We start from the raw sequence: 24,808 nt of genomic DNA, 5'->3' as shown, positions 1-24,808 counted from the left end.
TAATTAATAAAATTAACATCTTGGCCGGGTGTGATGGCTCACACCTGTAATTGCAGCACTTTGGGAGGCCAAGGTGGATCACTTGAGGCCAGGAGTTCGAGACCAGGTTGGCCAACATGGCACAACCCCATCTCTACTAAAAATACAAAATTAGCCAGGAGTGATGGTGGGCACCTGTAATCCCAGCTATTTGGGAGGCTGAGGCAGGAGAATCCCTTGCGCCCGGGAGGTATAGGCTGCAATGAGCTGAGATTGTACCACTGCACTCCAGCCTTGGCAAAAGAGCCAGACTCCATCTCCAAAAAACAAATAAAATTAACATCTCTAGTGTTAACCACTCTTTTCATTTTTAATGAATTTTTTATAATCTTTTCCATGCATGTAGTTTTTTATTAAAAAAATTAAATTAGGTTCATATTACACATGCTGTGTTCTTACCAGCCCTTTTGAGTTAACAGTGTCATCTTTCCATGTTGATAAATGTGTACCTGCATCACTTTTTTTTTTTTTTTTTTAAGAAGGAGTCTCACTCTGTCACCCAGGCTGGAGTGCAGTGGTGCGATGTCAGCTCACTACAACCTCTGCCTCCCAGGTTCAAATGATTTTCCTGCCTCAGCCTCCCAAGTAGCTGGGATTACAGGTGTCCACCACCATGCCCGGCTAATTTTTTTTGTACTTTTAGTAGAGACGGGGTTTCACCATGTCAGCCAGGCTGGTCTCAAACTCCTGACCTCAAGTGTTCCTCCTGCATCAGTGTCCCAAAGTGCTGGGATTACAGGCAAGAGCCACCGCACCTGGCACTGTTTTTTTTTTTTACAGGTTATGTCTTTTAACCAGTTTTATGGAAGTACCACTGTTTAGCCAATTCCCTGTTATTTTGTTGTATATATAGTTTGTTTTCAATTTTGTTTCATTATAAGCAGCGCTACTGTGGACAGTCTTATAGTTAAATCTCTAACATATTTATGTCTTTTTTTTTTTTTTTTTGAGACGGAGTCTCGCTCTGTCGCCCAGGCTGGAGTGCAGTGGCCAGATCTCCGCTCACTGCAAGCTCCGCCTCCCGGGTTCACGCCATTCTCCTGCCTCAGCCTCCCGAGCAGCTGGGACTACAGGCGCCGGCCACCTCGCCCGGCTAGTTTTTTTGTATTTTTAGTAGAGACGGGGTTTCACCGTGTTAGCCAGGATGGTCTCGATCTCCTGACGTCGTGATCCACCCGTCTCGGCCTCCCAAAGTGCTGGGATTACAGGCTTGAGCCACCGCGCCCGGCCTATTTATGTCTTTAGTTTACACTTTGGGAGTAGAATTTTAAGTACAAAACAGGTATATTTTAAGTGTTTTTGTTACTGAATGCCCAGTTCCATTCAGTTCAATACTTTGAACTGAATCTTTGAAATACATCAAAGGTTTTATAACAATCTGAAATTCTACCAGTAAACCATGAGAATACTTATTTTCTTCTTTTTTTTGAGACGGAGTTTCACTCTTGTTGCCCAGGCTGGAGTGCAATGGCATGATCCTGGCTCACCACAACCTCTGCCTCCTGGATTCAAGCAATTCTCCTGCCTCAGCCTCCCAAGTAGCTGGGATTACAGGCATGGACCAACATGCCTGGCTAATTTTGTATTTTTAGTAGAGACGGGGGTTTCTCCATGTTGGTCAGGCTGGTCTCGAACTCCCAACATCAGATGATCCACCCGCCTCAGCCTCCCAAAGTGCTGGGATTACAGGCGTGAGTCACTGTGCCCGGCCGAGAATACTTATCTCCTTCTACACTAACACTGGATGTTATTTTATTTTATTTTTTGAGATGGAGTCTCGCTCTGTCGCCCAGGCTAGAGTTCATTGGCATGATCTCCACTCACTGCAACCTCCATCTCCAGGGTTCCAGCAATTCTCCTGCCTCAGCCTCCCGAGTAGCTGGGACTGCAAGGCGTGCGTCACCATGCCCGGCCAATTTTTGTATTTTTAGTAGAGACAGGGTTTCACCATGTTGGTCAGGCTGGTCTCGAACTCCTGACCTCAGGTGATCCGCCCGCCTCGGTTTCCCAAAGTGCTGGGATTACAGGTGTAAGCCACCACGCCCAGCCGAATGTTATTATTTAAAAAAAAAACAACTTCGGTAATTATAGGCAAAAATGCTATTTCATCCATTTCTGCATTTTTTTGGTTACTAGTAATGTTGAACTTTTTGTCATGTTGACTCCTTGCATGTTTTTCCTTTTTATATTGTCTGTTAATGTCTTTGCCCATTTGCCTTCTGGGCACACAGTTTTAGAGAAGCCTGTGCACTTTCATGAAATGGAAATAAATCTGAAACAAATTAAACACAAATTATACTTTAAAATGCTAATAAAAATTCTTATTTTCAGCCAGGTGTGGTGGCTTATGCCTGTAATCCCAGCACTTTGGGAGGCCAAGGTGAACGGATGCTTGAGCTCAGGAGTTTGAGACCAGCCTGGGCAACATGGTGAAACCCCATCTCTACCAAAAATACAAAAATTAGCCAGGGGTGGTTGTGTCTTAGCCACTGCGGAGGATGAGGTGGGAGGATGGCTTGAGCCCATGAGGCAGAGGTTGGAGTGAGCCGAAATGCCACTGCACTCCAGCGTGGGAGACAGGAGTGAGAGCCTAGCTCAAAACAAAAACAAAAAGAACAAAAACAAAAAGGTTCTTTGAGTACCAGAAAAATTGTCAATGGGAATGCTTTCCTCAAGGTGCTGAAAATTAATAAAAAATCAACAAATCATTGATGGTAGTGGCTGGTTTTGCTTTCTTCTATATCTAGCTAATTATGACTGAACAAACATTTTCTAAAACATTTTCGATGTTTCAGAACAGAGATTTCAAATTGACAGCCAAGGGACGGATTCATTCATAATTTACTCTCTTTTATTTTGCTTTATTTTTCTTATGGTATTTACAAGTAATTAATGTACATTATATAGCTACTTATCTCTCTATTACTATAGGATGTAAGATCCACAAAAATAACCAGGCACAGTGGCTCACACCTGTAGTCCCAGCACTTTGGGAGGCCAAGGCAGGAGGATCACTTGAACCCAGGAGCTCAAAGACCAGTCAGAGCAACATAGGGGACCCCATCTCTTCAAAAATTAAAACATTAGCTGGGCATGGTGGTGCATGCCTGTAGTCCCAGCAGTTTGGGAGGCTGAGGTAGAAGGATCACTTGAGCCCAGGAGGTTAAGGCTGCAGTGAGCCAGAATCGTGCCACTGCATTCCAGCCTGGGGGACAAAGTGAGACCTATCTCAAGTTAAAAAAAAAAAAAAAAAATCCACAAAAGGCAAAGACTTAATCTCTTTTAATTGTTGTTGTATCTCCAATTTCTAAAATACTGTGTGGTATATAATGTACCTTCAGAAAATATTTGTTGAATCCATGCATTTAGTGATTATTTATTGAACTCCCACTGCATCCTAGGCACTGGACTAGCTAGACTTGGGCGGTAAATTGCCTCTGCGTCTATGAAGTGTCTTTAAGATATGATTCTTGGTCTGGCGCGGTGGCTCACACCTGTAATCCCAGAGCTTTCAGAGGCTGAGGCGGGCGGATCACTCGAGATCAGGAATTCGAGACCAGCCTGGCCAACATGGTCAAACCCTGTCTCTAATAAAACTCCAAAAATTAGCCAGGTGTGGTGGTGGGCACCTGTAATCCCAGCTACTCAGGAGGCTGAGGCAGGAGAATCGCTCAAACCCAGGAGACAGAGGTTGTAGTAAGCCGAGATCGAGCCACTGCACTCCAGCCTGGATGACAGAACAAGACTCTGTCTCAAAAAATAAATAAATAAAATATGATGCTCATTAAAACCAGATTGAAAACCGTGGAAATGTTTTGGAAATAATATTACTGTGCCAGTATGTGGATTCATTACTCATTCGTTCTATGACTATTTTTTTGAGAGCCTATCTGCTAGTCACTTGGGGACACAATAATATTAAAGACAGATTCTGTCCCTGCAGTTATGGCGTTGATAATCTATCAAGGGAGGCAGACATTAAACAACTAATTAATTGTGATTGTGCTAAGTACATAAAGGAGAAAGACAGGTGCCTCTAAGCACTCATGAGATTTCCCTGAGAAAATGATACTTATACTTCTACCAAAGGGATTAGAAGTTACGCAAGACAAAAGGGAAGGGAAAAAAAGAATAGCCTCATCAAATAAAACAGCTTGTCAGGAAAGATCTTGCAGTACAGGAAGACCAAGGTGGGTACTATGGCTCGCGCCTGTAATCCCAGCACTTTGGGAGGCCGAGGTAGGTGGATCACTCGAGCTCAGGAGTTGAGGACCAGCCTAGGCAACATGGTGAAACCCCATCTGTACAAAAATACAAAAAAGTTAGCCAGACATGATGGTGTGCACCTGCGGTCCCAGCTACTCAGGAGGCTGAGGTGGGAGGATCACTTGAGCCTGGGAAGTGGAGGTTGCAGTGAGCCGTGTTCACATCATTGCACTCCAGCCTGGGTGACAAAGTGAGACCCTGTCTCAAAACAAACAACAAAAACAACAACAACAACAACAACAAAAAGACCAAGAGGATAATCAAGGGGATAATGACAGAGACCGAAGAGGTAGGCAGCGGCCATATTATATACTCATGGGCCAAGTGAAGGATGCTCGCTTTATTCCATGAACAGCTGAAGGCTTGTAAGCAGACCATCTGATTTCTACATTTAACAGATGACTCTGGTTTCTGTATTAAGAATGGTTTGGCTACAGAGACTGCTTAGATATGGCAGTAGTCAAGGTGGTAGCAACGGAAATAGAGATGCAGACAGCTTTGAGAGATATTTAGGAGGTGGAAGTGGCAACACGGATTGGAAGGGGTTAGGGAAGGGAAAGCGCGAGAGAGGGGAAGGCACCCTGGTTCCTGGCATGAACAGCTGGGTGGATGATGGGGAGCTTTTATGGGATGAGGAGTGTGAGAATCCCTGGTTCAGGGTGGAAGAGGAGTTCAGTGCAATCAAGGTACAGCTATAAATGTGTATAACTGAAGCAGAAGTTTCAGAAGCAGTGAGTACCCTTCCTACCATAGAAGGTGCTCTGATTTGTTTTTCTTCTTTCTTTTTTTTTTTTTTAAGAATTTTTTGGCTAGTCATGGTGGCTTACGCCTGTAATCCCAGCACTCTGGGAGGCTGAGCTGGATGGATCATTTGAGGTCAAGAGCTTGAGACAAGCCTGGCCAACATGGTGAAACCCTGTCTCTACTAAAAATAGAAAAATTAGTTGGGCATAGTGACTCACACCTGTAGTCCCAGCTACTTGGGAGGCTGAAGCAGGAGAATTGCTTGAACTCAGGAGGCAGACGTTGCAGTGAGCTGGGATCACACCACTGCACTCCAGCCTGGGCAACAGAGCGAGATTCGGTCTCAAAAAAAAAAAAAAAGGAAAAGAATTTTTTACTCAATAGTAACCAATGCTCTGATTTTTTTTTTTTTTTTTTTTTTTTTTTGAGACGGAGTCTCGCTCTGTCACCCAGGCTGGAGTGCAGTGGCGCCATCTAGGTTCACTGTAAGCTTCGCCTCCCAGGTTTACGCCATTCTCCTGCCTCAGCCTCCCGAGTAGCTGGGACTACAGGCGCCCGCCACCTTGCCTGGCTAGTTTTTTGCATTTTTTTTAGTAGAGACGGGGTTTCACCGTGTTAGCCAGGATGGTCTCGATCTCCTAACCTCGTGATCTGCCCGTCTCGGCCTCCCAAAGTGCTGAGATTACAGGCTTGAGCCACCGCTCCCAGCCACTCCGATATTTTTTAATCAACTTTGTTGAAGTATGTTTTACATAATAGATTTTCGTATGTTTTACATAGTAAAATTCACCCATATTACATGTACAGTTCAACAGGTTTTGACAAATGTATATGCCTGTGTAACCACCACGATTAAAATACAGAGCTCTTCTGTCATTTCCAAAAATTCCCCAGCACCCCTTGGCAGTCAATTCCCCCTCCATCTCAGTCCCAGGCTTTCTGCCATTATAGTTTGCGTTTTCTAGAATTCCATATAAATGAAACCATACCACATATATACAGTATACATATGATATAGGTATTCACTTGTATCTGGTTTATTTTCTTGGAGACAGGGTCTTGCTGTGTCACCCACGCTAGAGTGCAGTGGTGCAATCATAGCTCACTGCAGCCTCAACTTCCCAGGCTTGAGAAATCCTCCACTCTCAGCTGACTTTTTTTTTTTTTTTTTTTTTGGTAAAGACTGGGTCTCTCAGTGTTGCCTAGGCTGGTCTCAAATTCCTGGGCTCAAGCGAACCTCCCATCTTGGCCTCCCAAAGTGCTGGGATTACAGGCTCCAGGCCATGTATCTGGCTTCTTTCACTCAGCATAATGGTTTTAAGATTCATCTATGACAGGGATCAGCAAATTAGGGCCTGTGGGCCAAATCTGGCCTGGTACTTGATTATGCAAAGGCCCAAGAGCTCAGCATGACTTTATATTTTTAAGTGATTGAAAAAAAGTCAAAGAAGAATATTTTGTGACACATGTAAATTAAATGAAATCCAAAATTCAGTGTCTATAAATAAAGCTTTATTGGAACACAGCAACACTCATTTGTTTACATACTGTCTATGGCTGTTTTCATGCTACCGAATCAAATACTTGAAACTGAAATCGCAAGAACCTAAACTACGGTTTGCAAAGCCTGAAATATTTACAACCGGGCCCTTTACGGAAAAAGTCTGCCAACTCCTAATCTGTGGTGTCCCATGGATCAATAATTTACTCTTTTTTATTGCAGTACAGTACTCCATTCCATTGTAGGGATAGGCCATAATTTGTTTATCTGTTTGTCTGTTGATGGACATTTGGGTTACTGCCTAATTATCCTTAATCCATGTGATGTGCTCTGATGTTTTGCATCCTATTTCATTTTTTAAATAATTGCTACTCATGACCCAATGGTTAATTTCACAGCCCATTGATGAAATACTCTCAGTTTGATATAGATGTTAACTGAAACAATGGAGGATGAAATTATGTAGAAGAAGAAATCAAAAGGACTTTCCAGGCCGGGCACAGTGGCTCACGCCTGTAATCCCAGCACTTTGGGAGGCTGAGGCGGGTAGATCACCTAAGGTCAGGAGTTCGAGACTAGCCTGACCAATATGGTAAAACCCCGGCACGTGCCTGTAATCCCAGCTACTCCAGAGTCTGAGGCAGGAAAATCGCTTGAACCTGGGAGGCAGAGGTTGCAATGACTCAAGATGGCGCCACTGCACTCCAGCATGGGCAACAGAACGAGACTGTCTCCAAAAAAAAAAAAAAGGGGGGCTTGCCAGCTGAGTGCTGAGGAAATCCAACAATTAAACATTGGGTGGAGGAGGAAGAAACTCCAAAAGACATTGAGAAGGAACAGGCAGAAAAGGGAAGGTGACGATCCAGACAATTTGATATTGTGGGAAGCATGGAAAGTCAGTTTCAAGAAGAAAGTGATCATCTGATTCTAGGGCTGCTAAGAGGTCAAGTGCGATGGACTGAGATGGTTTTAGTGAGACTCGTTTAGGTGGAGGGAACAAAGCTGAAGCTAGATTGAGATGAGTTGGTGGAGTGTGTGTGATGAGAAAATTGAGACCATAAGGGGATGTGGATGAAGATAAGCAGTTTTTATTTGCTTGTTTTTTGATCATAAGAATGTTTAACAAACACTAAAAGGCAAGTATAACCAGAATTTTACATATGAGGAAACTAATATACCAAGAGGTTAAGTAACTTGCCCAAGTAGCTTTCACTTACACAGCTTAAAAAAAAAAAAAAAAGTCCAGTTCTACTTATAGCCACAATCTGAGCTCTAACCAATGGGCTATACTATTGACAAGGGAAAAAGCTGGCCCAGACATAATCCAATGTTTGTACCTTTGAGTTAAAAGTCTACAGCTGAGGCCGGGCGCGGTGGCTCAAGCCTGTAATCCCAGAACTTTGGGAGGCCGAGACGGGCGGATCACGAGGTCAGGAAATCAAGACCATCCTGGCTAACACGGTGAAACCCCGTCTCTACTAAAAATACAAAAAATTAGCCGGGCGAGGTGGCGGGCGCCTGTAGTCCCAGATACTCGGGAGGCTGAGGCAGGAGAATGGCGTAAACCTGGGAGGCGGAGCTTGCAGTGAGCTGAGATCCGGCCACTGCACTCCAGCCTGGGCGACAGAGCGAGACTCCGTCTCAAAAAAAAAAAAAAAAAAAAAGTCTACAGTTGAGGCTGGGCCCAGTGTCTCATGCCTGTAATCCCAGCACTTTGGGAGGCCAAGATGGGTGGATCACCTGAGGTCAGGAGTTGGAGACTGGCCTGTCCAACATAGTGAAACCCTGTCTCTACTAAAACACAAAAATTATCCAGGCTTGGTGGCACGGGAAGCACCTGTAATCCCAGCTACTCAGGAGGCTGAGGCAGGAGAATTGCTTGAACCTTGGAGGCGGAGGTTGCAGTAAGCCGAGATTGCGCTGACAAAGTGAAACTTTGTCTCAAGAAAAAATTAAGGCTGGGCGCTTGGATCTCACACCTGTAATCCCACCACTTGGGGAGGCCAAGGTGGGCAGATCACCTGAGGTCAGGAGTTCGAGACCAGCCTGGCCAACATAGTGAAATCCTGTCTCTACTAAAAATTCAAAAATTAGCCAGGCATGGTGGCACATACCTGTAATCCCAGCTACTTGGGAAGTTGAGGCAGGAGATCTGCTTGAACCTGGGAAGCAGAGGTTGCAGTGAGTGAGCCGAGGTTGCACCACTGCACTCCAGCCTGGGCAACAGAGCAAAAAAAAAAGAAAATTAGCTGGATGTGGTGGTGCAAGTCTATAATTCCAGCTACTCAGGAGGCTTAGGCAGGAGAATTGCTTGAACCCGAGAGGCAGAGCTTGCAGTGAGCCAAGATTGTGCCACTGCACTCCAGCCTGGTGAAAGAGTGAGACTCCATCTCAAAAAAAAAAAGAAGTATTTGAGGCCAGGCTTGCTGGCTCAGGCCTGTAATCCCAGCACTTTGGGAGGCAGAGGCAGGAGGATCACCTGAAGTTGGGAGTTTGAGACCAGCCTGGCCAACATGGTAAAACCGTTTCTACTAAAAATACAGTGCATGAGGTGGTGCACGCCTATAATCGCAGCTACTCGGGGAGGCTGAGGCAGGAGAATCACTTGAACTGGGTGGGGGGCGGGGTGCAGAGGTTGCAGTAAGCCGAGATCAGGCCACTACACTTCAGGAAAAGAAAAAGAAAGGTCTGTTAGCAGCACATAAAGCCATATGTCTGTAGAGATTAAACCTCCCCACAACTGATGGCTTCATGCTCCAAATTGTACAATATTCTGCTTATCTCTCTTCACTAGTCCATAAAATGCTGCTTTATAATTTATCAGTTTTCCTATCTGTGCATCCACAAGCCAAATGGTTTCAACATTTTTTTTTTTTTTTTTTTCTGGGGATGGGGGAGTCACAGACTTGAGTATATCATGAAAACGATGGATGTTTTCCCCAGAAAAATGCACTCACACACACAACAAATTTTGAGTATAGTTTCAGAGACCTCCATCTGCATCCCAAAGTAAAAACCTCTACCCAAAATAGTGTTTTTCTTTAGGGCAGAGAGAAAATAGTGTTTTTCTTTAGGGCAGAGAGAAAATAGTGTTTTTCTTTAGGGCAGAGAGCTTGTCTTTGTGGTGTGTGTGTGTGTTTGTTTTTGGAGACAGAGTCTTGCTCTTGTCACCCAGGCTGGAATGCAGTGGTGCAATCTTGGCTCACTGCAACCTTCACCTCCCAGGTTCAAGCGATTATGCTGCCTCAGCCTCCCGAGTAGCTGGGATTACAAGCGCACACCACCACACTCTGCAATTTTTTTATTTTTAGTAGAGAGGGGGTTTCACCATGTTGGCTGTGCTGGTTTCGAACTCCTGACCTCAGGTGATCTGCCCACCTCAGCTTCCCAAAGTGCTGGGATTACAGGCATGAGCCGCCGCACCCTGCCTTTTTAAAATTTTTTAATTTTTTATTTATTTTATTTTTGAGATGGAGTCTCATTGTGTTGCCCAGGCTGGAGTGCAGTGCTGCAATCTCGGCTCACTGCAAGCTCTGCCTCCCGGGTTTACAGCATTCTCCTGCCTCAGCCTCCGGAGTAGCTGGGACCACAGGCGCCCACCACCACGCCCAGCTAATTTCTTTTTGTATTTTTGGTAGAGACAGGGTTTCACCGTGTTAGCCAGGATGGTCTCAATCTCCTGACCTTGTGATCCGCCCGCCTCAGCCTCCCAAAGTGCTGGGATTACAGGAGGTGAGCCACCGTGCCTGGCCCAGCCTCTTATTTTGATTTTTACTGTTTTTTGAGACGGGGTCTCACCTTATTGCTCAGGCTAGAGTGCAGTGCTGCAATCTCGGCTCACTGCAACCTCTGCCTTCCGGGTTCGAGTGATTCTCCTGCCTCAGCCTCCCAAGTAGCTGGGATTACAGGTGTCTGCCACCACGCCCAGCTAATTTTTTGTATTTTTAGTAGAGACGGAGTTTCACCATGTTGGCCAGGCTGGTCTTGAACCAGCCTCTTACTCTTCTACATACTATTTCCAGCACAACTGTCCAAGATGGCAGTCAATAAATATTTGGCTAAATATAATAAATAATCTGGTTGATTATTTCCACTTTTTCACATTGGGTTGTCAAAGTCTACTTTTCAAACAGTAAAGTTAACTTTTCTCTCTCTAGTATTTGTTTTGTAGAATCGATTATACTTTGTAATGTAATCCACAGAAACTTGGAGGTGACTTTATACTAGTTTTGAATGATACCCATGCTGAGGTGCTCAGAGGTTGAATGTACTTATATCGATGGGTGGATATATGGATGCATGTGTGATAAAGCAAATATAGGGAAAATTAATTGTAGAATCTAGATAGTGGGTACATGGTTGTTCACTGTACCATTGTTTCAACTTTTCTACATGTTTGAACAATTTCATAACACATTGGAAAAGTGACTTGTTTTGTTCAAACGGGGATACATTCAGTCTTCGGTTCTTGAAAGATATAAATCTGTCATTCCTTCTGTTTGGAAAGTTCTTTAGAGAGTCTGAATAATTCCCACAGTACAGTCTAAACCAGCACACAAGGGTTTTTTGGTAGAAAATAATTTTATTAACAGAACCAGGCAATTTACCAAATACAACATAGATAGCTCAAAACATGGAGTTACTGCGCTGAAAACGTGACCCTGTTACACGGGTCACGGGAGGAAGAGTATAAAACAGGAGAGAAGGCCGGGCGCGGTGGCTCACGCCTGTAATCCCAGCACTTTGGGAGGCCGAGGCGAGCAAATCACGAGGTCAGAAGATCGAGACCATCCTGTGAATGGTGAAACCCCGTCTCTACTAAAAATACAAAAAATTAGCCTGGCGCGGTGGCGGGCGCCTGTAGTCCCAGCTACTTGGGAGGCTGAGGCGGTAGAATGGCGTGAACCCGGGAGGCGGAGCTTGCAGTGAGCCGAGATCGCGGCCACTGCACTCCAGCCTGGGCGACAGAGCGAGACTCCATCTCAAAAAAAAAAAAAAAAAAAAGAAAAAAGAAAAAACAGGGAGAAAAGGAGTAAGATTTGTGGTTGTAGCGTCATCGCAGAGGTGAAGTGTTCCATTGATTGCAACTGTGGTAGTCTACATCAGTTTACCTCATTAAGGTGGGAGGAATCTACTATGCAAATGTACGCCTTCCCCATTCGTTAGAAACACATTGCAGTAAAACTGCAGAAGTGGCCGGGCGTGGTAGCTCACGCCTGTAATCCCAGCACTTTGGGAGGCTGAGACGGGAAGATCGCCTGAGGCCAGGAGTTCGAAGCCAGCCCGGGCAACAGAGTGAGACATCCCCGCTTCTTTATTAAAATGAGATTTAAATTTTTTTTCTCTTCAATTCATCGGTAACAAGATAAAAAAATTAATAAAAAATTAACTTTTTAAAACATTTAAAGTAAAATGGGAGTGGAAGCGGTATGTGGACTCATGGGACTCGGGTCTGAATCATACCTAGATCGGCACTGCGAAATGGGGATAATGATGATCTCCTAGAGCTGTTGAAATAGGAAAATGGAAGAGCAGCAGCTGATGTATTAATATTATCATTATTATTATTACCCATTACCTGACAAGTTATAATTGTTACATGAAGGAGGCTGGCCCCGTTGTCTGAACAATTTTTTCCCGTCTATAATTCGGCGGGAAGGTCTGAGACAAACACCTCTGCTTAGATCAGTGCCTTCGCCGAACAGCGTTCACCAAGCAGCCCCCAAACCCAAAAACCCCAAGTCCCTGGGCGCCGAGGACGCTGTGAGTCCTGCGCATGTGCAAGGGTGCTCGCTCGCTCACCGCCTTCGTGGCGAATGGCCTGTTCCATTCTCGAGGGATGACAGCGGGAGGGGAGGCGGGAGACTTGGAACCCTGGGTCCGGAAGTGCAGGTGCGTCACTAGTATTTCCAGCCTTTCACTCCATGAATAGTACTTTGTGATTATTATACTTCTACCTTGTTGATTCCGACAGGCTGCTGGAAAGAGTGAGTTTGGTGAACAATCCACCGGGCATCCTCCCCTTTTCGCCTACGCACGTTAAGGAGGGCCGGCGTGAAGCCCAGGTACGGAATCCCAGAGGGCTCCGCCCACCTCCACGGGGCCCCGCCCCGCCGCCCCTCAACCCGCAGGTTCGCCAGCCCGCGGCGCCGCTGGGCAGCTCCTCCTCCTCTCCGCCCCGCCGGCCACGGGCGCGGAGGACGTCAGCGCTGCCAGCGTGGAAACAGCGGCGGGGCGCGGGAGGAGGAAGTAGCGCCCGGGAGCATTGGGCCACCACCGGCCGCCTCAGCCATGGACGCGTCCCTGGAGAAGGTCCGTACCGGGAGGGGGCGATGGGGACGGCGCTGCGGCCCGGGGCTCCCGCCTCCGAGGCGACTGTTTGCCAGTCTCAAGCTGCCATTGTGACCCGGGCAGGGGGACGCAGGCTGACGGGCCCCGCCTGAGGAGGCCTCGCCAGGAGGGCGGCTGGGGCCCGGGCGCGTCACGGGACCGGGTGTCTCTCGGGTCCCCGTGGGCCGAAGAGGCTGGGCGGGGTTCCGTGGGGGCCGTGAGGGGCCCGGAGCCCAGAACTGGGACCGTGGGGCCGACCTTGGGCCCTGCCGAGGTTCCGTGAGTGGCCGGCCTGAACTCGGCTGGCCCTTTCGGAGGACTGGGAGCTCTCCGTTGGCGACCCCAGATGCTCCCGGAAAGAAGCCGCAGTTATTTCGGAGCCAGCTGCAAACCTGTAGGTTTTTCTTGGTCTCCAAGTTAGGAATGAAAATTGCTAAAGCAGTGGTTTTCCAACTTCAGCCTGCGTGGGAATCACCTGGGGCCTTTGGTAAAATGTGGAGGTTCAGTCCCGGGGTCAGAACCTCTGGGGGCGGGACCGAGATCTGCATGTTTAACCGCCACCGTCCCCCTCCCACTCCGCCCCACGAAGGTGATTCCGATGCTAAGCCTGCGAACACCGGGCGAGAACCTCTATGAGTTCCAGAAAGGGGTGGGTATTGCGTAGATTGCGAATTGAGTTTCAGGGATCGCAGCTGCCCCACAACTTCCTGGCTCCCCCTTTCCAGTGGCGAGGAGATATCCCCGAGTCAACTCCAAATCCACTGGTAACAGAGCCTACCTCTGATTTCCTTTTAGGGGAACGGCAGCGTGGTGTACCTGGCTGACTGCTCTACCATGTGAAACGGATACTCATTGTCCCAGTGTTAGGGCTTGTAAATGGGAACCGGTTTGGGTTTCTTCATGGATTCCTGCTTTCGGTACCTGACATTCTGCCCTCCCTCAAAGCCCTTCTCTCTGTTCCAGCTTGGGAGTCAGCTTGTCCAGTCCAGTGCACACCCGGCTTTTCATGCATGTGGCATTCAGGAGCAATGCTAGTGTTTTAAGACGGCTACATTTGAATTTTGAGCTGGTAGGAATAATATATTTTGTCTTTTTTCAAGGCAGCAGCTGCTGTAGATTTGTTCACTTGTCACTGGAGAGTTGAAGGCAATAATTGTAAAAGGCCAGATGTTTTCATGTGCTCATAGTGGTGTAGCCTACTCCTCGGTTGCTTAGCATACATTGGGTGGAAGACAAGAAAAAGATAATATGGTTTTCTTGTGCCATCTCTGGAGTGAATGTTATGTGTTTTCCTGGCTGGGAATAAAGTCTTTACCGTCTTCTGATTAGCAGAGTGTCTACCTTTTGGTACTTTGAGTTTGTCCAGGTGAGTGGTTCTTAAAGCAGGGGGCAATTTATTTCCCCAGGGGACATTTGGCTATCTCTGGGCATATTTTTGATTGTCACAATGGGGGCAGGGAGGTGCCACCGGTACCTAGTGGGTAGAGGCCAGGGACGCAGCTAAACATCCTACATTGCACAGGACAGCTCCCCACGCTGGATAATTCTCTGGCCCAAAATGTCAGCAGTGTTGAGGCTGAGAAATCCTGGTCAAGATCATGTTTAAACCACCAGCAGTTGAGTACAAAATGATGCAAAGTGGTGTTTTCAATTTCCTAAGAAGGTGGATGGGCTTCATGTGATTGTAATTGGAATCCTAAAGAACTGGGATGATCTTTCCTACAGGAGTAATTAGCCTTTATAGGAAAATCTGCAGAGTGGGTCGGAATCCTGCTTTAAATACTACTTTTCTGGCATTTGATCAGTAGATTACAGTGGTTGCTCCTTAAGTGTTAATTGATGATAAAATATCTTAAACTCTCTCAAGGTATCAAGAGGGACTGCAATTCCAGTGTGTTTAATATTGGAGCATTCACAAAAATTGCAGTGATCTTTTAGGAATTCAGAACATGTGGGCTGGAAGTTTCTGCCTTAGGTCAGTGTGAAAATTATGAGTGTAAGTTTTTCAGAACTATGACTGGGACTTACTTTTTTTTGTTTTTTTGAGATAGAGCCTCGCTCTGTTGTCCAGGGTGGAGTGCAGTGGTGCGATCTCCGCTCACTGCAACCTCCGCCATCCAGATTCAAGTGATTCTTCTGCCTCAGCCTCCCGAGCAGATGTGACTACAGGCGCGTGCCACCACACCCGACTAATTTTTGTATTCGCAGTAGAGACGGGGTTTCACCTTGTTGGTCAGGCTGGTCTCAAACTCCTGACCTTGTGATCCGCCCATCTCAGCCTCCCAAAGTGCTGGGATTACAGGTGTGAGCCACTGCGCCTGGCCGGGACTTACGTTTATATTCCCTGAAGTAATAGAGGGTCTTAGATGGAATGAACAATTTATGTTGGTGCTAACTGGGCAGAAAAGAAAAAGCATTGCTATGATGTGAGTGTTGATGACTTTATGTTCTGAAAAATAGTCTGAGTCAAAGTGAAACATGTAACTGTGTTTATTATTCCTGTTTCTTTGAGGAATAGACTATGCTGCGTTAAATTCTATGTTGTTAGTATAAACTTGAGAGCTTTGTGAGCAGTTATGAACCCATTTAAACTGATCCTTGCATAATTTATACTGATTACGGAAACCACAATGTTATTTGATACTCACCCTCTAAAATTTAAAATAACATCTCTCACTTTAAAATATAGTATGTGAAAAAAAAAATGTGGTATGGGATCATCATTTAGTAGAATCACTTGATGATTGGGATTTGGTCCAAATATAATTCTGTCCCTTGCTTTTTCTGTTGATATGTAAACTTGCAGACCTGTGATAGCAGAGCCATTTTCTTGTCATGATTTGCTTTCCTTTCACAACAGTATCAGTTTTGTTGTATCTGAGATAGTGATGTCCCAATAAATCAGATGATCAGCTGGGTTAATTGAGGAGGCAAGGAATTCAAACTAGGAGAGTAGCAGTAGGGGCTTTGCCCCCGTCCTCCACTGTATGTTCAAGGCATAAGGAACAAGGCCCTGTAGCAGAGCCTCACAGTGTGTACTTATGTTAATATTCAATAAAGAAAATGCTACAGCAAGTAATCACTATAATGATGAAGATTTTAAGTTATTAAACACATACACGTTTCAGTAAAAACCTGTTACAGTATTATTTTTGAGACAGGATCTCTCTCTGTCACCGAGGCTGGAGAGCCGTGGTACAATCTCGGCTCACTGCAACGTCCGTCTCCAGGGCTCAAGAGATCCTCGTGCCTCAGCCTCTTGAGTAGCTGGGACTACAGGCATTCACCCCCACACTGAGCTAATTAAAAAATTTTTTTTAATCGAGACAAGGTCTCACTATATTGCCCAGGCTGGTCCCAAACTCCTGGGCTCAAGCCGTCCTCTTGCCTTAGCCTCCCAAAGTGCTGGAACTATAAGCATGAGCCACCATGCCAGGTCAAACCTGCTACTCTAAACTTGTAGAATAGCCCAGACCTTTTTCTGTTGGTTAAGAAATCTCATTCTTCCTGGGTATTATGTTTAGACAAGGTATGCTACAGTTTGTTTTGCATTTACTTTAATTCTATCCTTGAGCAAACTTAGAGCAGTTTCTCAGCGTCCGCACTACTGATATTTTGGGTCAGATAATTCACTGTTGTGGGGGCAGGCCTGTGCATGGCAGCATGCTTAGCAGTGTCCCTGACCTCCGCTCAGTAGATGCTAGTCGCACTCCCTACCCCCAGTTGTGACAATAAGAAATGTCTCCAGATGGAGGCAGCTGTCCCCCAAGGGGTGGAGGGAATTGCCTCTGGTTGAAAGTCCCTAATTTAGGGAATCTAGAGCTACAGTTGCAGTTTGGTAGCCACTAGCCATATTTGGCAGTTTACATTGAGATTAAGATTAAACACAATTTAACATTCCTTTGCTCAGTCATGCTGGCCACATTTCAAGTGTTCAACCACCACATGTGGCTAATGTCTGCTACATTGGGCAGCACAGATGTGGAACATTTCCATCGCCAAAGAAGGTTCCACTGGACAGTGCTAAGAGCTGGCAATTTCTTTTTCTTTTTTTGAGATAGATTCTTGCTCTGTCGCCGAGGGTAGAGTGTAGTGGCACAGTCTTGGCTCACTGCAACCTCTGCTCTCCGGGTTCAAGTGATTCTCCTGCCTCAGCCTCTCAAGTAGCCGGGATTACAGGCGCCCACCACCACACCTGGCTAATTTTTGTGCTTTTAGTAGAGATGGGATTTCACCATATTGACCAGGCTGATGTCAAGCTCCTGACCTCAAGTGATCCACCCGCCTTGGCCTCCCAAAGTGCTGGGGTTACAGGCGTGAGCTACCGTGCCCAGCCAATTACTTGTTATATCTAATTCTCATCTCTGAAAGAGGCAACTTTGACCCTGTTTCTGACCTCAATCAGCACAACTCAGTCCATTTTTGGTTCTTGAACTCATCCTGAGCTAAGCGTTTCTTTCCTCCTATTTGGGCCTAATTTTAGAAAATTCTTTGTCACCTTGCAGTTATGCTAGAGGTTTATAGCAGCATCAATAGAACATTCCTGATCATTACTTACTGATAAGAACTCCGATAATTTCTATTCCTGCTCCTTCCTTAAAAAGCATGAGAAAGGAACCCCTGTTAGGCAAGGTTGAAATGACCAGTTTCCGTGTATGGCTTTGTAGATCCCACTCTTTTATATAGAATGGCAGGAGATGAGAAGCTGTAATTGTAGCTTTCATATAAAGCCAAGTGCAATGTTATAATGTGAGGGTTTTGCATACAGGTGCATGGTGGCTAAGGCTGTAAATGATTATCTAATACTGGCTGTCAGGGAAAACTGATAGGACTCGGCCATAGTACAAAGTTCCTGATACTACATATTTATGGCTTTGTTCATTCTTGATTTATTCAAGATTTCAGGGGAAGTCAGTGGCAGAGCTATTGATGGTCCCTATTTCCGTCTTTGCTCCACTGTATCTAGGATTATGAGTTATAGGTAGAAGTTGCTTGAGCTTAATGTCATCTGTTGTCACCTAAAGCAGAAACCTGTTTTGATTTATATATATATATTTTTTTGAGACGGAATCTTGCTGTCACCCAGGCTGGAGGGCAGTGGCGCGACCTCACCTCGATGCAACCTCTGCCTCACTGCAACCTCTGCCTCCTGGGTTCAAGCAATTCTCCTGCCTCAGCCTCCCAAGTAGTTGGGATTATTTTTGTACCACACCCGTCTAATTTTTGTTTTTTTTATTTTTTATTTTTTTGAGATGGAGTCTCGCCCCGTGGCCTAGGCTGGAGTACAGTGGCTCAATCTCGGCTCACTGCACGCTCCGCCTCCTGGGTTCACGCCAGTCTCCTGCCTCAGCTGGGACTACAGACGCCCGCCACCACGCCCAGCTAATTTTTTGTGTTTTTAGTAGAGACGGGATTTCACCAAGTCTTAGCCAGGATGGTCTTGATCTCCTGTCCTCTGCCTCGGCCTCCCAAAGTGCTGGGATTACAGGTGTGAGCCACTGCGCCCGGCCAATTTTTGTATTTTTAATAGAGGGCGCCCAGCCAATTTTTGTATTTTTAATAGAGATGGGATTTCGCCGTGTTGGCCAGGCTGGTCTCGAACTCCTGGCCTCAAGTGATCTGCCTGCCTCAGCTCCCAAAGTGCTGGGATTACAGATGTCAGCCACCATACCCGGCCTTGATGTATAATTTTTATGAATCGAAGGTGAGCTGTGGCCAAAGCCCAGTGCTGAGTGCTGACAGAGACACCAGGTGAGTAAGATGTGATCCCTGCAGGAGATCACTTTCTGGTAAGGGGTATACTTTTTGGATAAAACCTTGCATAGAAAGGAGGGATAAAAAGCACAGGAATTAAGAAACAAGTTGTGAGTGCAAGGAGCAAGTGACCAGGAAAGATTGTGTGGAAAAGATTTTTTAGGCAGAATATTTAGCTCAGAATTATGCTTTTCTAGAGTTTAGTTATAAATGTAATGCAACTCTTTACTTTATGAGCGTGCCTCATATTATTGCTGGTAGATAAAAATCAAGAAACAGGAAAGCCATTTCATCTTTACCTTTCTGGTTTGATTGTGCACTAACAAGCCCTAGGAAACACTGCCTATGAAGAAGCTTATCTTAAGGAAGAGTTATAACAGTATCTGCTTCTGTTCAGCAATTTTCTTTTTGTTCCGGAATAAAGATGTGATTCCAGTTAAATAGTAAAGTTCTTAGAAATAGAGCTTTCCTATTGTATGCTATTTTTCCATCAGTGTCATTATCTGGAAGTGTTTACTCACGTTATAAGGTCTGTGTGAATCGACACTGCAGTAGTGGTCTCTGGGAACACAGTTTTTTGGAACGTGGAGTTGGATCTCTAGCATCTCCAACATATATCTGAGTCAAGTGATTAGAGGCTTTTTCCCCCCTTCACATACTGCTCTCTGTGACTGAGATGTGATCTGTGCAGTTAACTTTGCTCCCTCCTTTCCACTGTTGGGTATTTTTGCCCTTTTCTTTTCTTTCTTTCTTTCTTTTTTTTTTTTGAGACGGTATTTTGCTCTTGTTGCCCGGGCTGGAGTGCAGTGGCACGATCTCGGTTCACTGTAACCTCTGCCTCCTGGGTTCAAACAATTCTCCTGTCTCAGCCTCCTGAATAGCTGGGATTACAGGCACGCACCAACACGCCTGGCTAATTTTTTGTATTTTTAGTAGAGACAATGTTTCATCATGTTGGCCAGGCTGGCCTCGAACTCCTGACCTCAGGTGGGCCACTGTGCCCGGCCTATTTTTGCCCTTTTCTTTCCTATTTTCCGCCTATCTTCTTGAGGAATTTGTAAGGTTAAATACTCATAGTTACACCTTATACAATACTTGGCTAACCCTTTGCAACTAGGAAGATTATGATGCTTAATGAGCCAGTAATTACAGTATGTCTTCATATTCTCACAGACACACTCAAGCGTAGAGACCATGATGGTTAAGAATAAGACTTTCAAATGATAGTATCCAGTTCTTAGAAGATGAGAGGAGACGGCTGGGCGTGGTGACTCATGCCTGTACTCCCAGCACTTTGGGAGGCCAAGGTGGGTGGATCACCTGAGGTCAGGAGTTCGAGACCAGCCTGGCCAACATGGTGAAAACCCATCTCTACTAAAAATACAAAAATTAGCCAGGTGTGGTGGCTCACGCCTGTAGTCCCAGCTACTCAGGAGTTTGCACCATTGCACTCCAGTATGGGCAGCAGAGTGATACTCCATCTCAAAAACAAAAAAGGAAGATGGGAGGAGACAAAAGTTCTGGTTCTTAATTAAATACTGTACTATTGAATCATACAAAAAATACTTACAAATGTAGAAACTGAGACTCCAGTAAGATAAAGCAGGTTTACAAGTCACTGTATCAACTTGGAGGATACCTGTTCCTCTCCTCTCATCCTTGGCCCGTAAGGAACATTATGTTCTTGCCGTGGCTTCTCAGAGGTATGTATTATAATAGATGTGTTTGGGGGACTTGTTTAACTACTGCTAGACAGCAGGCACTGTTTGTTTTCGCCTGGGAGGAAAATAAATGCTTTTTGCAGAGATGAAGTTGGATGATTATCACTATTCAGGATTTACCTTGTTCAGAAAGCTGTGGGAGGCAAGAGTAGTTGGTAAGTTAGGAACAGCTGTTTGGAGCTTTACCTCTTGCTTTTTATCTCAGCCGAAGATAGGTAGTGATTTTTTATATGTCTAATGCATATGGTATAAACTAGCATTTGATAACACCAAGGTCTTCTAATATGAGCAGCTGGTTTCTCTTTAGCCCTAAGAGGCCCCCAAAATAAGCCCTAAAAGTCCCCCAAATAAGAATATTTCTCTCCTGAAAAAAAACTTTGTTGAAATGAAAGTATTACATACTTCTATTATTGATGAATGTTACAATTAATATACTTTAAAAAATAAATTTTAGACTTTCTTTTCTTATAGAGATTGCTTCTCTTAAAAGCCTTCTTTTGTCTGGCTGTGGTGGCTCATGCCTGTAATCCCAGCACTTTGGGAGGCCGAGGCGGGCAGATCACGAGGTCAGGAGATCGAGACCATCATGGCTAACATGGTGAAACACTGTCTCTACTAAAAATACAAAAAATTAGCTGGGTGTGGTAGCATGCACCTGTGGTCCCAGCTACTTGGGAGGCTGAGGCAGGAGAATTGCTTGAACCCGGGAGGCGGAGGTTGCAGTGAGCTGAGATCACCCTACTGCACTCCAGCCTGGGCAACAGAGCAAGACTCCATCTCAAAAAAAAAAAAAAGAAAAAAAAAAAAAAAGCCTTCTCTTTAAAGGCTTAGCTCTGTATCTCCCAAACAGCAGTTATTCATGTACCATCTGTGAATTTGGCCACATCAGTGTACCACCTATACTATTATTTGCTTAATATTTTCTTTTAAATCTAGTTTACATCAATTTACTCCCTCTTTATGAAAAATTGAGGGGACAGTTTACATACAACAAAAATACCCATTTTAGTTATAGAGTTTGTGTTTTGGAAGTTGTATATAGGGATATTACCACCAGCATGATCAAGATACGAAGCATTGACCTGGTACAGTGGTGCACACCTGTGATTTCAACACTTTGGGAGGCCAAGGCAGGAGGATCACCTGAGCCGAGGAGTTTGAGGGCAGCCAGGGCAACATAGTGAGACCCCCATCTTTATAAAAAATAAAAACTTAGCCAGACTTGGTGGCATACACCTGTAGTCCCAGCTACTTGGGAGGCTGAGGTGAGAGGATCACTTGAGCCCAGGAGGGTGAGGCTGCAGTGAGCCACGATAGGGCTGCTGCACTTGGCCTGGGTGACAGAGCAAGACCCTGTCTCAAAAAGCAAATCCCCTACCCACCCACCCGAAAAAAGGTACAGAGCATTTCCATCTCCCTGAAAATGTCCCTTTGCAGTGGATCCCTGCCCTGCTTTCTGTCATTCTCGCCCTCTTTACCCACCCATCGCATCCCTGCACACCCCCCCTTTTTTTTAACTTCAATTTGTGCTCAACTGTAATGTATCTGCATTCTGAGATTTGAGGTGTGTGTGTGGGTTTTTGTTTTTTCCAAATCACATAAAAGTGTGTGTGTGTGTGTGTATGTGTGTGTGTGTGTGTGTGTGTGTGTGTGTGTGTGTGTGTATTTATTTATTTTTGAGACAGACTCTCATCCTGTCACCCAGGCTGGAGTACAGTGGTGCCATCTCAGTTCACTGCAACCTCTGCCTCCCAAGTTCAAACGATTCTCCTGCCTCAGCCTCCTGAGTAGCTGGGGTTACAGGCGCACCACCACGCCCAGCTAATTTTTTGTATCTTTAGTAGAGACAGAGTTTCACCATGTTGGACAGGCTGGTCTCAAACTCATGACCTCGTGATCCGCCCGCCTCTGCCTCCCAAAGTGCTGGGATTACAAGCATGAGCCACTGCTGCCGGCCAAATGTATTATTTTTTAAATTCACACTTTGATGAACTGGTTTAACTGAGGAAAGTGTTGATTAGTGTGTTTTCAAAGGATAATTTCCCCCCCCTCCTGAAACAGAGTCTTGCTCTGTCACTTAGGCTGGAGTGCAGTGGTGCGTTCTTGGCTCACTGCAACCTCCGCCTCCTGAGTTCAAGCGATTCTCCTGCCTCGGCTTCCCGAGTAGCTGGGATTACAGGTACCCGCCATCGTGCCTGACTAATTTTTGTGTTTTTAGTAGAGATGGTCTCGATCTCCTGACCTCGTGATCTGCCCACCTTGGCCTCCCAAAGTGCTGGGATTACAGGTGTGAGCCACTGCACCTGGCCTAAGATGAAACAATTTTTAAAGTGACTAGTTCATTAATTCCCAAATCTTAGGCTCTAAAGACTCCTTTTATTTCTACTGTAGCTTCCACTTTTGGAAGATATGATAAACAGCTTTTTTTTTTTTTTTTGAGACGGAGCTCCACCTTCCAGGTTCACGCCATTCTCCTGCCTCAGCCTCCCGAGTAGCTGGGACTACAGGCGCCCACCACCATGCCCGGCTAATTTTTTGTATTTCTAGTAGAGATAGGGTTTCACTGTGTTAGCCAGGATGGTCTCTATCTCCTGACCTCATGATCCACCCACCACAGCCTCTCAAAGTGCTGGGATTACAGGCGTGAGCCACTGTGCCTGGCCTTGCCAATTTATAATTTTCTGTTAGCTTTTTTGAAAAATTGAGAGTTGCTCCCTGACCTCCTTAACCATCTTACATTACGTTTGATTCTTGACTTTTCCTCCAGCATTTAAATTGTCAGAACTTTTAAGCAATTTTAACATTACATATGTAATATTTCTTCTGATAGTGAGGGAGTATTTTAGTATCCCATACTGTCCGAAAGTGATAAGAGTCACCTAGCATAAAAACGATTCTTGGCCAGGCAATGTGGCTCACATTTCTAATCTCAGCACTTTGGGAGGCCAAGGCAGGAGGATTGCTCGTGAAGCCAGGAGTTTGAGATCAGCCTGGACAACATAGTAAGACCTTGTCTCTCCAAAACATTTTTAAAAATTAGCTAAGTGTGGTGGCATGTGCCTGTAGCCCTGTCTGCTCAGGGGGCTGAGGTTAGAGGATCACTTGAGCCCAGGAATTCAAGACTGTAGCCAGCTATGACCACGCCACTGTGACAGCCTGGACAATAGAGCGAGGTTGTGTCTCCAAAAAAAAAAAAAAAAAAAAAAAGATTGAAAAAGTGCTCATGAAGGTATGAATAGTAGGGCTTGTTTTATAAAATGATCTACCTATTAAAGTCTCAGTTCTGGCTGGGTGCAGTGGCTCATGCCTGTAATCCCAGCACTTTGGGAGGCCAAGGCGGGCAGATCACCTGAGGTCAGGAGTTCGAAACCAGCATGGCCAACATGGTGAAACCCCGTCTCTACTAAAAATACAAAAAATTAGCTGGGCATGATGGCAGACGCCTGTAATCCCAGCTACTTGGGAGGCTAAGACAGGAGAATCACTTGAACCCAGGAGGTGGAGCTTGCAGTGAGCCGAGATTGAGCCACTGCACTCCAGCCTGGGAGACAGAATGAGACTCCATCTCAAAAAAAAAAAAAGTCTCAGTTCTGTGATAGTGAGCATACAGTTGAATGGTTCTTAGAAAAGGAGAATTAAATCATACCTACCATGCATCTGTGTTAGATAAAATTGTAGCAAAAATATTGAACCCACTTCATTTATGCAACAGAATTAACCATACTCGAAATATCATTTATAAATTTGTAGAGAGGTATAACTGTGACTAAATTCTCAGCAATTAGCATCTATCAGAAAATGTGCATGTAGATATATCCACTCTGTAAATGCTTTGTTGCACTTCTTTTGGTTTTGGGATTTTTGTTTGAGACAGAGTCTTGCTGTGTTGCCCAGGCTGGAGTGCAGTAGTGTTATCTTGGCTAACTGCAACCTCCGCCTCCTAGGTTCAAGTGATTCTTGTGCCTCAGCCTCCTGAGTAGCTGGGATTACAGGCACACTGCCACGCCCAGCTAATTTTTGTATATTTAGTAGAGATGGGGTTTCACCATTTTGGCCAGGCTGGTCTCAAACTCTTGACATCAGATGATCTGCCCCGCCTTGACCTCCCAAAGTGCTGGTTTTACAGGTATGAGCCACCATGCCTGGCCACCCTTTCACTCTTAAAAATGCTTGGGTTTAAGGGTTGGTGGAGAAAGAAAAAAAAAAAAAAAAAAAAAAACCCTGATCTGGATGATGAGTTTATGGCCATTTAGTTGAGACTGTTGTAAAATAGAAATTTTCCCTGTAAAGAGTCACTTTCTTCCCAGGTGAAGCCATTAATCAAACAAGGATAATCTTTAAAATTAAACCTTAGTTCTAAATATGATTTTTGAGTACGAGCTTTTTTAAAGCATTGAGTTGCTTCATTGACTTACTTGATAAAATTGAGAAGCAGTATTGCCCAGTGGTTAAG

General features: G+C 45.2%; 1 protein-coding gene across 7 annotated transcripts in view; it reads left to right on the top strand.

The window, feature by feature from the left end:
* Window positions 1–12,769: 12,769 nt before the first annotated feature.
* The window catches only part of PDXDC1 (pyridoxal dependent decarboxylase domain containing 1), a 68,110-nt gene continuing 56,071 nt past the window's right edge, over window positions 12,770–24,808 (top strand). For 3 of the 7 annotated variants that reach the window (XM_065536676.2, XM_005591311.5, XM_015442333.4), the window contains exons 1-2: window positions 12,770–12,862; window positions 13,844–13,949. In XM_065536676.2, coding sequence (XP_065392748.1) covers window positions 13,887–13,949 — 63 coding nt within the window. In that variant the 5' untranslated portion in view covers window positions 12,770–12,862; window positions 13,844–13,886. Of the gene's footprint in view, window positions 12,863–13,675; window positions 13,950–24,808 lie in introns of all 7 variants that reach the window. The other 4 variants (XM_074028286.1, XM_074028287.1, XM_005591315.5 and 1 more) reach the window with 2 other exon arrangements.

This window comes from Macaca fascicularis, chromosome 20 (assembly GCF_037993035.2).
Source record: "Macaca fascicularis isolate 582-1 chromosome 20, T2T-MFA8v1.1".
In the NCBI taxonomy this organism is placed as follows: domain Eukaryota; kingdom Metazoa; phylum Chordata; class Mammalia; order Primates; family Cercopithecidae; genus Macaca; species Macaca fascicularis.
Note: the sequence above shows the minus strand (reverse complement) of the source record. Positions and strands in the feature narration are given on the sequence as shown.